The sequence below is a fragment of the Tripterygium wilfordii genome, chromosome 6 (genome assembly GCF_013401445.1).
Source record: "Tripterygium wilfordii isolate XIE 37 chromosome 6, ASM1340144v1, whole genome shotgun sequence".
NCBI lineage: Eukaryota > Viridiplantae > Streptophyta > Magnoliopsida > Celastrales > Celastraceae > Tripterygium > Tripterygium wilfordii.
Genome location: NC_052237.1, coordinates 3,604,293 through 3,616,677, shown reverse-complemented (window position 1 = coordinate 3,616,677; position 12,385 = coordinate 3,604,293). Strand labels below are relative to the sequence as shown.

The 12,385-nt window shown below is 38.8% G+C and overlaps 2 protein-coding genes across 3 annotated transcripts; both read left to right on the top strand.

Moving 5' to 3' along the window:
- The first annotated feature begins 204 nt into the window (after positions 1 to 204).
- Positions 205 to 7,654, top strand: LOC119999425 (histidine kinase 3-like). The gene is made up of 11 exons (XM_038846979.1): positions 205 to 1,506; positions 1,911 to 2,192; positions 2,502 to 2,671; positions 2,976 to 3,188; positions 3,670 to 3,856; positions 3,958 to 4,009; positions 4,103 to 4,332; positions 4,531 to 4,629; positions 5,118 to 6,253; positions 6,608 to 6,972; positions 7,132 to 7,654. The coding sequence occupies exons 1-10, from the start codon at positions 1,018 to 1,020 to the stop codon at positions 6,870 to 6,872; spliced, it is 3,123 nt and encodes a 1,040-aa protein (XP_038702907.1). The 5' UTR covers positions 205 to 1,017; the 3' UTR covers positions 6,873 to 6,972; positions 7,132 to 7,654.
- A 1,093-nt stretch (positions 7,655 to 8,747) lies between these two features.
- On the top strand, positions 8,748 to 11,926 carry LOC119999427 (nuclear transport factor 2B-like). 2 transcript variants are annotated; one of them, XM_038846982.1, is made up of 3 exons: positions 8,748 to 9,141; positions 11,342 to 11,404; positions 11,580 to 11,926. In XM_038846982.1, the coding sequence occupies exons 1-2, from the start codon at positions 8,845 to 8,847 to the stop codon at positions 11,366 to 11,368; spliced, it is 324 nt and encodes a 107-aa protein (XP_038702910.1). In that variant the 5' UTR covers positions 8,748 to 8,844; the 3' UTR covers positions 11,369 to 11,404; positions 11,580 to 11,926. The 2 variants fall into 2 exon arrangements, with proteins under 2 accessions (XP_038702910.1, XP_038702909.1); XM_038846981.1 differs by lacking the exon at positions 11,342 to 11,404 and having other exon boundaries at positions 8,751 to 9,141.
- Positions 11,927 to 12,385: the final 459 nt, after the last annotated feature.

Below are 12,385 nucleotides of genomic sequence, written 5' to 3'. Positions count from 1 at the left end.
TGGGTATTTGGATAGATAGATAGGGATGTGGACGCAATAGAAAGTTGGGGAAAAAAAAGCTTAATATTTTTTGCCCTTATTTTTTTTAGATACTTAATATTTTTTTTAAAAAATTAATAATTGTTATTAAATATTCCTTTTTTTTTTTCTTTTTTCCGGTGGATGGTATGGATAGAGATATGAGATAATGGCCTATGCAAGCAGACATATTACAAACATTATATTCCCTTCTAATCTTTTCTTTGACAGATTCTTCTTTGTTAGTGTTTCCACGAATCCATTCTTCTCAGCCTTTCTTTGAACTAAAACTACAACTTGTCATATATTGTCCTGTGTAATCCTTTTTTCTACTGTGTCTTGTGTGAGTGAAATTTTTTAGGACTTCTTTGATTTTCTTCTTCACATGAGTTGTGAGATTTTGAGGACCCATTTAGATTTAAATTTTGGTTTTCAGTTTAGATTCTTTGTAGGGGGTTTCTCGTTTCTGTTTTGATAAATAAGTTGGAATCTTTGTTGGTGAGTCTGCCACTTTGGCCCCCATTTCTATCTGGGTTTTAGGTTGGTAGCTAACAGGATTAGAAAGAAAGATCAAGTTATGTTTGGGATTAGAACTAAGAATCTTTAGGGGGATTATTTGATTCATTACTATGTTGTGTGAATTTCGCGTCTTTCTCAGTTTTGGGTTCTCTGTCGCCTTCCCATTTGAAGTCCCTTGCTGCTTTTGTGGGGATAAGGTAGCATCTTCTGTGATATCCACTTCTTCTATGCAGTCAACTTGTTTGTAGATGATCCAATCCAGGCTTTGTTTTGGTCTTTGCTCATCTTCATTTCTTGTACATCTTGTCTCAAAGTTGGATTCTTGTAGCTGTTGGGTTGTACTTGTTAATTTCCTGTAGATTTGATATTGGGTCTCTCCTCCTCATTTTCTAGCTGGAATTTTGTTGCAAGTCAGTAAGGCAGACCCACTTGAGCTGGCTACTGTTTCTAGGTAGCTTGTGTTGGTACCTTTTCTTTTGGATGAGTTTGCTCCTTGTATTTGGGTTTGGTTTAAAGGTGGGACACCTACTTTGGATGCTATGTTGCTGGTTTGCATCAGTGATTTCCTTGAATTGGTTCATTACTGGTGAAATCATTGACACTAAGACTGGTGTGCTTGGTGATGGTGTTAAGACCCGGGTCAGTTGCTTGTGGGACAAGATCATGGGGACTAGTTGGAAGCTTCACCATCACTACTGCCAATATATCGACTCGAAAAGAATTCGAAGGACCTGGTGGAGGAAGCTCTTGGTTGCATGGGTGCTTGCTTCGACAGTGGCATCTCTATGGATCTTTTGGTGCATGAGTTCTCAAGTCACCGAGAAGAGAAAGGAGACGCTTGCAAGTATGTGCGACGAGAGGGCTAGGATGCTGCAGGATCAGTTCAATGTGAGCATGAATCATGTGCAGGCCATGTCCATTTTGATCTCAACCTTCCACCATGGCAAAAATCCATCTGCAATTGATCAGGTAAATGGATTTGATTTGATGTTTTTTTCACTTCATGTGCTTGATTGCTTTCATCCGAAAGTTTTTTCAGCAAAAGGCCATAATTCTCCAGTTCATGTGTTTGATTGCTTTGATACGATGTTTTTTTATATCTCGAGTGTTTCATCAAGACTATCCTCCTTGATGTCGAAGTGTAGATCTGCCTTTGTAATGATGAGTTTGTGTGCTTTGTTATGTATATAATTGAATGATTTTGCATTGGGTGCCCTGTCAAATTGTTGAATTTGGTTCATTCGTATGACATTTCTAGTTTGGAATGCTAATCTTGACAAATTTTGTTTGAAACTGCAACTAGACCTGAGCTTTAGATATGTGACCAGTTGGTTGTCAAGTTATGGAGAAAAATTAACTTTCAGAATTCACAGAGAACTTTTGCAAGGTACACGGAAAGAACTGCGTTCGAGAGGCCCCTTACGAGTGGTGTGGCATATGCAGTGAGGGTGCTCCTCTCGGAAAGGGAACAATTTGAGAAACAGCAAGGCTGGACAATTAAGCGGATGGATACCCTCCAACAAAACCCAGTTCATAAAGATGATTACAACCCAGAGGCATTGGAGCCATCCCCTGTGCAGGAGGAATACGCCCCCGTTATCTTTGCACAGGATACTGTTGCACACGTTGTCTCCCTTGATATGCTCTCTGGAACGGTGAGTTTCTTTTCCAATTTCTGGATTTTTCTGTCATTTAGTTCGTTGCCAATGCCGCCAATGGATTTGAATGAGTTTTACAGCATTTTGAATTAAGTTGAATTCATGGTTGAGAAATTAAGATTCTTGTGATGGTTGTCATTGCTTTTCTAGCAGCTCAGTTGTGGGCTAGGGCCACCTTCCGGAAAGTCTTACTTTATAGAAAGCTTGTATTCATACATCTCGAAAACTTTATCACTGATTCATAAGAAAAATCTGAAGTTTATAGATGTTACTACTCATTTGTCAAGATTCGTTTGTTTCCAACAGGAAGATCGTGAAAATGTGTTGCGTGCTAGAGCATCAGGAAAGGGGGTTCTTACTGCTCCTTTTAGGCTGCTCAAATCTAACCGCCTTGGAGTTATTTTGACATTTGCTGTTTACAAGACAGATCTCCCCTCAAATGCAACTCCAAAGGACCGGATTCAGGCAACTAACGGGTATGTTTCCTTTGTTGGCAAGAAAGATTGATTATTGATATTTTAAGGGGTATACTCAGGTGATATTCTTCGAATAGAAATTTAGAAAAAAACCAATTTTATAACAAGACTTTCTCTTATCCCCCTGTGCAATGACTCGTGTGGAATCCTTGAAGAGTTCACTGAGAGAGAGAGAGAGATTTACTTAAAAAACTCGATAAAGTAAATTGTTAATCGTTTGGTGTCTGGATGACCTTCAAATAAAATGACATATCAGTACTCTAACAATAATCATTAAGGCTCTCCTCCTACTTCTCCCAAACAGGTATCTTGGTGGAGTTTTTGACATCGAGTCCCTCATAGAGAGGCTGCTTCAACAGCTTGCAAGCAAACAGACTATACTTGTGGATGTATATGATACTACTAATTCCTCTCATCCTATCAGCATGTACGGTTCAAATATATCAGATGATGGATTGCAGCATGTGAGCTCCCTTAATTTTGGGGACCCCTTCAGGAAACATGAGATGCGTTGCAGGTAAGCTATAATTCCTCTCTCTGAATGTACCAGAGTTCAGCTTCTCCTCAGTGCAGACCTATGTGGCTTTATGTTATGAATTATTGTGCCTCATCAAGTTACCATGAAAGTTCTGTTCTTTCATTCGAAAGGAGCTTCATGAACCATTGTTATTATCGCAAGTGTTTTCCACCTCCCCAAATGATCTTTTGCTTTTGAATTTGCTGTTACCATACAAGAGAACCAGGGAACCTAGACATGACAAAGCTCAATTGTTTTCGATTATATTAAGATAAGACGTATGATATAGCTGAAAACTTGAAATGTTTTCAACTATATGTTTTTGTTGATATCTTACCTATGAACTCGAGATTGTGGTATACTGGTATCTTATAGAAGCTGAATCCAAATTTTCTGATATCGTACCTATGATACTTTTGATATGTTTTTTTTGTTCATAGTGGAAAGGTGTGATGAATTAATTCTTTCTTATGGCTTACAGCTTCAAACAAAAACCACCATGGCCGTGGTTAGCCATAACAACTTCAATTGGCTTTCTTGTGATTGCATTGCTCGTGGGGCAGATATGCCATGCAACTGTTAGTCGAATAGCCAAAGTTGAAGATGATTATCATCAGGTGATGGAGCTGAAAAAGAGGGCTGAGGCAGCTGACGTTGCAAAATCACAGGTAATTGATAAAGGCAGTCGGTTGAACTTTGTTTAGGTTTCACCACTTGCAAATATTAAACCTAATTATTTTGGGCTCTAACCAACTTAAACTTTCTGTAGTTTCTTGCAACAGTTTCTCATGAGATCAGGACCCCAATGAATGGTGTACTTGGTGAGTTTAGAAAATGTTGTTTGTTCATATAAGATATTTATTTTGCCAGTCCATTGCACCTTAACAGCAAAACTTTCGTTCTCTTGTTTTCAGGAATGTTGGATATGCTCATGGACACAAATCTAGACGTAACTCAACAGGATTATGTCCGAATTGCACAGGCTAGTGGAAAAGCTTTGGTCTCACTTATAAATGAGGTTTTGGACCAGGCCAAGATTGAATCTGGTAAGCTTGAGCTTGAGGCAGTGAGATTTGATCTGCGGGCAATCTTGGATGACGTTTTATCACTCTTTTCGGGGAAAGCTCAAGAAAAAGGTGTTGAGGTAATGTGCATCTATAGCCATGTCATTTCTTTTCCGCAACCTTGACAACACCTCTCCACCTCGCCAGAGGAATGCCTCCCCTCTTTTCCAATCCCTTATGCTTATTTAAGTATTCTTTTTTACTTGACATTTTTCATTACTGATCACTTTCTAATATCTGAACTAAATTTGCATGATCAATTCTGCGGGCAAGAGCAGTTGGCTGTTTTCATCTCTGATCGGGTTCCTGAAATGCTAATTGGTGATCCAGGAAGGTTTCGGCAGATCATCATCAATCTCATGGGGAACTCAGTCAAAGTGAGCATCCATCCCATCACTTGTCATTTGGATATCCCAAGTAGTGGTCAACATGAAGTTTAGTACTATAATTCTTTTTTCATATGTAAAATGGAAATTATTGGGCAATTTGAGTCCATGTTCTGTTTGCCGACAATGCGGGAATATAGGATGAAAAAATGATATACCATGTGAATCGATTCAATTCTCAACTCTTTGCAAGGAAAAATTGAATTTGATGAATGGATGCCGCCTTTTTTCCTTTCTATATGAGGATGAGGAGTTAAATGATTAAGTCTCTTGGATCTAAATAATTGACTTGCTTTGAAGATCTTGGTTTGGCATTCTACTCTAGGCTTAAGCCACTATTCTCCACGTTAGCAGTTATTTCTACATGCATGTTTTATGGAAATACATCATTTAGATAAATTAAACCTGAGTGGCTCTATAGTATTATTTGCCTCGAAGACTTATAAGAACTGATGACTCATCTGTTTGAACTTTGACAGTTCACTGAGAAAGGGCACATCTTTGTCACTGTCCATCTTGTTGAGGAGGTGATCGACTCAATTGATGTGGGGACAGAATCATCACCAAAGAACACCTTGAGTGGTTTGCCTGTTGCCGACAGGAGTCGGAGTTGGGCAGGATTTAGGGCTTTCAGTCAAGATGGCCCTGCTTGTCCTTTCTCATCTTCACCATCTGACCTTATCAATCTTATTGTGTCGGTTGAGGATACAGGAGTGGGAATCCCACTGGAAGCTCAGTCTCGTGTCTTCACTCCTTTTATGCAAGTTGGTCCATCCATTTCCAGAACACATGGGGGCACAGGCATTGGTTTAAGCATAAGCAAGTGCTTGGTTAATCTCATGAATGGAGAAATAGGGTTTGTCAGCATACCAAAAATAGGGTCCACTTTTACTTTTATCGCTGTTTTAACGAATGGTTGTTCCAGTGAAGATGAATCGACAAGCCAGAAAGTAATTAACCAGTTGAACTCTGTGTCTCCAGAATTTCAAGGCATGAGAGCATTGGTTGTGGACATTAGATCTGTCCGAGCTAAGGTGTCTAGATACCATATCCAACGGCTCGGAATCCAAGTTGAAGTAGTTTTTGATTTGAATCAAGGTTTATCTAGTTTAAGTAGTAGTAATATACCTATAAACGTGGTTCTTGTTGAACAAGAAGTCTGGGATCAGGATTCAGCCACTACTGCCCTGTTTGCCAAAAAATTAAGTGATATTGATCGCGGAGAACCTCCAAAGCTGTTTCTACTTGCTAATTCCATAGGCTCTTCGAGAGCACAAGCCATTATTTCTGATGTACAATCTCCAACTGTCATCATGAAGCCCCTGAGAGCAAGCATGCTGGCTGCATCCCTACAACGAGCCACAGGTGTCAGTAATAAGGGGAATCCCCGCAATGGGGAGCTCCCTAGTATGTCTCTTCGCAGTCTACTTCTTGGGAGGAGAATTCTTATTGTAGATGACAACAATGTGAATCTCAAAGTAGCAGCCGCTGCTTTGAGAAAGTATGGAGCCGATGTGGTGTGCGTGGAGAGCGGGAAAAAGGCAATCTCACTGCTTAAGCCACCCCACCATTTTGATGCCTGCTTCATGGATATCCAAATGCCTGAAATGGATGGGTATGATACTTTTCTTCCTTTTCTTTTGGGTATGTGATGCTTCATTGCTTTGCTTCATTCATTTTTGCTTCGTGGTTGTCCTTTGAAAAAATAAAAAGTTCAATTCTCTAAAAGTAATTTGTCCATCTCATTCTGCTAGGCTATTTGTGTCACTCCTGGAGCCTTACATGTGAGGTCTGGTCTCAATATGCAGATAATCATTAATCAGGCATCATGCTTAGCCTCTATTTAGGATTTATTTCTGTAGTTATTTTAGCGAAAGTGATTTGTTTCTTTAGTTATTTAAACATCTTATGCTAAAATGTGTTTTTTAAAGAAAAAACCTAGAACATCTCTAATATCGTTCTTCGACAGGTTTGAAGCTACAAGGAGAATACGGGAAATGGAGAGGGATGTAAACACGCATATTCAAAATGGACAAGTGTCGGTAGAAGTCCATGGAAATGTTTCAAACTGGCACGTGCCTATTTTAGCCATGACCGCAGATGTAATTCAAGCTACACAAGAGGAATGCCATAGGGTTGGAATGGATGGATATGTCTCAAAGCCATTTGAAGCTGAACAACTGTACAGGGAAGTCTTGCGCTTTTTCCAACGAACTTGTAATGGCAATTTATAAAGAGGACGTACTTTCACTCCATGCACATGACTCGAGCTCCGGCTCCTGTTCTTCGGGATGCTTTTGATTGCCTAGACGTGTTGAAAAATTCTTCCCTAGAGTGAGTTGTGCATCCACCTTAACTTGATTTTTGGCATTTCATAGTCTTCTCCCTGGAAATCTCACTTCCAGAGCTTCAAGAGTGCAATTTTATTTTTGTCAAAGCCTCGTTAGCTTTTGTTGATGAAGCAATCTGACGCGTTCCCTAACTTTGTTACAGAGATTGTCGATAGAAGCCAATGCTTGCTTAGTTGGGATTTGAGTCTCCATTCATGTTCTCCAGAGCCAGATTAGCAAAGCCGGCTATTTTTCCTTGCACAGCCGGTCTTTTTTCTCTGAGCTCTTTATTTATCATCGTTTGAGTTCTTCAGATGATTGCGCCAAACAGGTAGAACCCTTCATCCATTGTATGTATTTACTTTTGAGTGTATCATAGAAGCTGTAGGATTGCATCCTCTGCTGCACGCGACAATAAAACCCGCGACACCTTGAAGAAATATCATACTTCTAGGAGATTGATTTAGTTGACAGAATGGTTAGCTTCTTGACAACAAGCAGCTAAGTGTTTCTTGTATATTATCAGTAATAAAGATGAATGATGTGTATTCATACCCACTTGTGAGAAAAAAAGAAGCTACTGTTTCTTGTAAGTAGATGTAATTAAAGTTATCGAAAGCAATACGTTGACAGTGTATTGGATCTTGTTCATTTCTTGATTCTTGTTCATTTTGTATATTTCTTTTGGTTTGGTTTTAAGTTGTATATTTCTTAGAAGTACTGGAGATGCAGTTTTAAATCAGTATTGACATTTTTTTTCTTCTCCTCCTCTTTGATGCAATACCCTTCTTTTAAGTTCTCTTCTTTGATGACAATAAATTTGTCAATATGCTTGTCTGGTTATCTGTTGCTTCCTGGTTTTCATCAAGTATTGGACACTGGATATTTCTGCTGTATTAGTAAAAGAAATAAAAGGAATGAATATGATAAATGTCGACAGCACTGAACATTCACATCAACAAATATGTCCGTTCTAGGATACGGGTTTGTATGGATTTGTTCTTTTAGGTCGTTTCGTAATACCAAGGCCCAGAATTTTTGTGTGAAATGCTGTTTCTTTGCTTATATGTCTATTGATTTGATGGGTTATGCCAATATGATATAGGATGGTAAGTGAAATCCAAGCTCTAACACATCAACAAATATTGTTCACTCTAGGTCATGGGTTAGCACATATTTGCTCTCGTGGTCGTGGGCGTTTATGGTGTACTTAAGCTCAGAAAATTGTTTGTTGTGTGAGAGCTACTTGACCTTTGCGTATTTATCAATCGGTTGAGTTATGTCAATCCGACGTGTGAGATACTAAGTCTTGACAAAAGCTAAGGTGAATTGTTTGTAATCACTCATGCGAAACAAATCATTCATAAAATAAACACCTATATCATACATAACATGTATATGTAAATTAATTACATAATAAAAATTATGTGTATAACATCCGAGTCACTAATTTGAGTGATAAGGATGATGTATATTATCGATTCGAACTCTGATTATCAGGATAATACAACTATCTTTAATTTTTTACCATTTCAATTAGTAACTCGGCTGTCGATTAATATTATTTTTTATTAGCAATATTGTATGTTTGGGATGATAAAATTAGAGGAGCGCATGTAGCGTTAGATACACGCCGGAGTAGTAGATTGTAATAAAATTGCGGTACATTACGGTAGACAATTATTAAAATCTCAAACCGCTCGTGGTATTTTCCAACTCTCAGCGTCAGCCGTTCGATCATTGTTAAATAAAATTATATTAAAAACCCTCGCGTGTCGTCTACATTCATGCTCTCTCTCGTCGGATTTGGTATCGTCCGCGTTCTCTCTGAGCGTCGCGTGAGTTCTAAGCAGAGAAGGTAGAGAGAGAAGCAGAGATGGATCCAGACGCAGTGGCCAAGGCTTTCGTGGAGCACTACTACACGACTTTCGATGCCAACCGATCCGGCCTAGCCAACCTGTACCAGGAGGGCTCGATGCTTACCTTCGAGGGCCAGAAGATTCAGGGTTCTTCGAATATTGTGGCCAAGCTTACTGGTCTGCCCTTCCAGCAGTGCCAGCACAGTATCTCTACCGTCGACTGCCAGCCTTCTGGTCCCGCTGGTGGTATGCTTGTATTCGTCTCCGGGAACCTACAACTTGCCGGGGAGCAGCACGCCCTCAAGTTCAGCCAGGTATTTATGTTTTTGTTTCAGGTTTGGATATGACATTCGTTTGGTGTGTGATACGAGATTTGATGATTTCTGTGAAGTTTACTTTTGGTTCTTATGAATTTGAGATAAGACAACTCACATATTTGACGGACTTATTGTTGGTGGTGTATAATATGTAATTGAGGTTGGGTGCAAAGGATTGTTAGCTCTATATAATATGTAATTGAGGTGGGATGGAAAGTTCGATTGTGTGATCTGCATGATATTGAGTTCGAAATAGTCTAGCGATTGCTTGATATGTTTTACTAATAATGGGAGGACTGGTTTGCATATTCAATTTTCCCCTACTTTTGTTTCAAAGTCTATTTTATTGAGTCTTGGTAGACCTAGGGTTTCGTTTCTTCGTATTCTTTTGGATCTCGGAATAGTTTTGATTATTACTCTTGCTCAGAATCATTTATTCTTTAACTCCTAGTCCTTTTGATAATTATTTGTTCCATTTTAATCATCAAATCCTCGTCCTCTTTTGTATTGTACGCTGGTCTGTGCTTCAGAGGGTGGTTGTCTGGTGGTAACACACAGACACACACATTCAGATGCTAAGGGTGAAAGAATCACGAAGTGCTTGCACGTACTGGTTTGCGCTGCCTGGGTGTCCTGTAAATCCGAATATGTAACCTGCATCAGCGTGGTCCTATGTTTGAAAGTATTTGGTTTTATTTTCTTGTACATGGATTTACATCCTTAGTTTTGGAAAACAAAGTAGTCTTGTTTCCTCTGTGCTTTTATTATTTTTAAATTGCTGAAGATCCTGCTTGTTTTATTGGGAGAATTGAGTTAAGGACTGGGGTGTTGCTATTGCAATTGATAGTTTTCTAGGAATATATATATTTTATTCACAAAGTAGGTGGTGCAAGTGTGCATGGCAAGGCACATGTAGCAGTAGTTATTCATTTGCTAATGTAGTTAGAAAATATAGCCATGATGTCTGGCCAGATTGCATCATATCCAGTCCCCTATTTTGCGTTGTCTAACATTTTATTTGAACAAATCTGCTGTTACTTGATCATTATGTTCTTTGGCCTGTTGTCTTTCTTATCGTGTAAGGTGGGTATCTTCAATTGCTTTTGCTTAGTTTTGTTACAAAGCCATGTACAGGTAATTAAAATTAAGCATAAACAGTTGAATATAAGCATGATAATAAGTAATGCCACTCCCAACCTAATTTAGACATGCTTGAAGTTCATTTTGAGGATGCATTTCTGATGGGTATCACTGGTTTTTGACTTTTCCCCTGCTGGTATTACATCGATATAGATTGAAATGTTATGGCATTATGCACTTATAAGGTCCTCCAGCTTATGAAGATACCGTGGAAACATTCTCGTGCGTGTTCAATAACTTCTCATGCTGTGATTTTCTCGTTCCACTTAAAAAATAGCTGAACTTATGTCGTAAAATTCTGACAGACTTGAGCAAAAATATGCTTGATCCTTCGAATTGGCCCTAAGAATAGCTTAGCAGGTTCAGAAATGGTAAGTTTTGAAATAAGCCAAGTTCAAATATCATTAAAGTACTTTGGCCTAAAGCTGTTCCATGTATTGAGCTTGTTTACGCATCTGTTCGAAATGTTAGAATGAGCAAGTGCATTTTGTACCCAAGAACTGGTTCTTTTGGGAAGGAAATTTAGCATGACTAATTTCCATAGAAGTACTGATGTCATAACTGATGGGTAAATGAAGCTAAAGACTCTTGTGGGTAAATTATTCTGCCAGCTTATGAGGAGGCTCGCTTTAACTTGTCACCCATACAAGCCCATATTAGTTGGCATCTTATGGGTAAATTATTCTGCCAGCTCATGAGGAGGCTTGCTTTAATTGGTCACCCATTCAAGCCCATATTAATTGGCATCTCTTAGGTTGTGTTCATGAGGAGGTGTTTGGACTGTTTTTTGAAGTGAAGGGTTTGTGATTTTTTTATAAATGTGAGGGAAGGTGATTAACCTTGTTCACAAGAGAGGAGGTGAATGAAAGTGACCAAGTTATTAAACTTGTTAGTGAGGATGAAACCTGACCCTCTATAACTTAGGTGCTAATTAGTGAACAGGGTTTCTTTAAATGCCCTCCAAACACCGCTTCATGAACATACCCCAACTGTTTATGTGAAATCTTGTCGGAATACAAAAAACTGATCTTCGTAAATCAAATTGCTGAATGTTCAGGCGGAAGGGACGTTGTGTCTTTTATGACTGGAGCAAAGTTGAGTTTATACAGTGTTTTGTGATGTGAGTATATATGTTTTTGCATGCATGGTACATAATTGGTTGTTTTTTCAGATTTCCTGTTGTGGCATTAACGAAATATTTGGAAGTTCTACACGTTTTCTTTTGTTCCTCTTATTATATTAATTGCTAATTACTGTGCCTAATTAATTTTTTTTCCCCTGCTTTATACAATCAGATGTTCCATTTGATGCCAACGCCGCAGGGAAGCTTTTACGTGTTCAACGACATATTCCGTTTGAACTATGCTTGAGGACAAGATGCACCACGGACAAATCAAAATGTGGTCAACATGTCCAGATATAGTCCAGTTTGCTCATCTTTGTTCAGTTTCCGAGACATTTATAAAGAAAAATGGGATTTTGGTTCATTGTTTTCTTTGTTTCATTGTGCATTCGTGCTATCCATATATTGGGGATTGCTTTGTGATGATTGGTTGAACTAATGAAAACGCTCTCTTTGGTTACTGTTTGAAGGGATCGGAGTTTGAAAAGTTAATTTAAGCTGGAAGTTCTTCTTACTTTACTTTTGGTTGGTGCACATCAGATAAGGTGAAATTGAGGCCTCAATGGCTCAGGCTGTACGCGTACGTCCACCTTGGGCTCTGAATAAGTATATGATTTTTTTTTTGGGTAAGTGAATGAATATATGATATGCATCCACTTGATATACGTTTTGATACTCCACTGGATTACTCACCCTGGCTTGTTGGTTGGTTTTTGAATGAATTATTCATTGAAAGATAAAAGCAGTTGTGATTTGGGTGGGAAGTACTGGTAATTTCACCTGGGTAGGTGCTGTCTCTCTCGCTCTCTCTTGCTTGCTTTTCACGGTGGAATCTTCCCATTAAAAAATCAACACCAAAAGGGGTGCTATAGAAAGTGTAAACCATTGGCATGACTCGGCTCCTTTAGGTAGATAGATAAGCTTCTAAACAAAGTTTGGGCTGAGAGATTCAAGATTTTTTTTTTGTGATGAGGGAAT

Excerpts from the sequence above, each read along its gene's own strand:
- LOC119999427 (XM_038846981.1), top strand. The coding sequence starts at position 8,845 with ATGGATCCAGACGCAGTGGCCAAGGCTTTCGTGGAGCACTACTACACG. Across the intron at positions 9,142-11,579 it reads ACGCCCTCAAGTTCAGCCAG|ATGTTCCATTTGATGCCAAC; the intron begins GTATTTATGTTT and ends TTATACAATCAG.
- LOC119999425 (XM_038846979.1), top strand. The coding sequence starts at position 1,018 with ATGAGTTTGCTCCTTGTATTTGGGTTTGGTTTAAAGGTGGGACACCTA. Across the intron at positions 4,010-4,102 it reads CCCAATGAATGGTGTACTTG|GAATGTTGGATATGCTCATG; the intron begins GTGAGTTTAGAA and ends TCTTGTTTTCAG. Across the intron at positions 4,630-5,117 it reads TCATGGGGAACTCAGTCAAA|TTCACTGAGAAAGGGCACAT; the intron begins GTGAGCATCCAT and ends GAACTTTGACAG.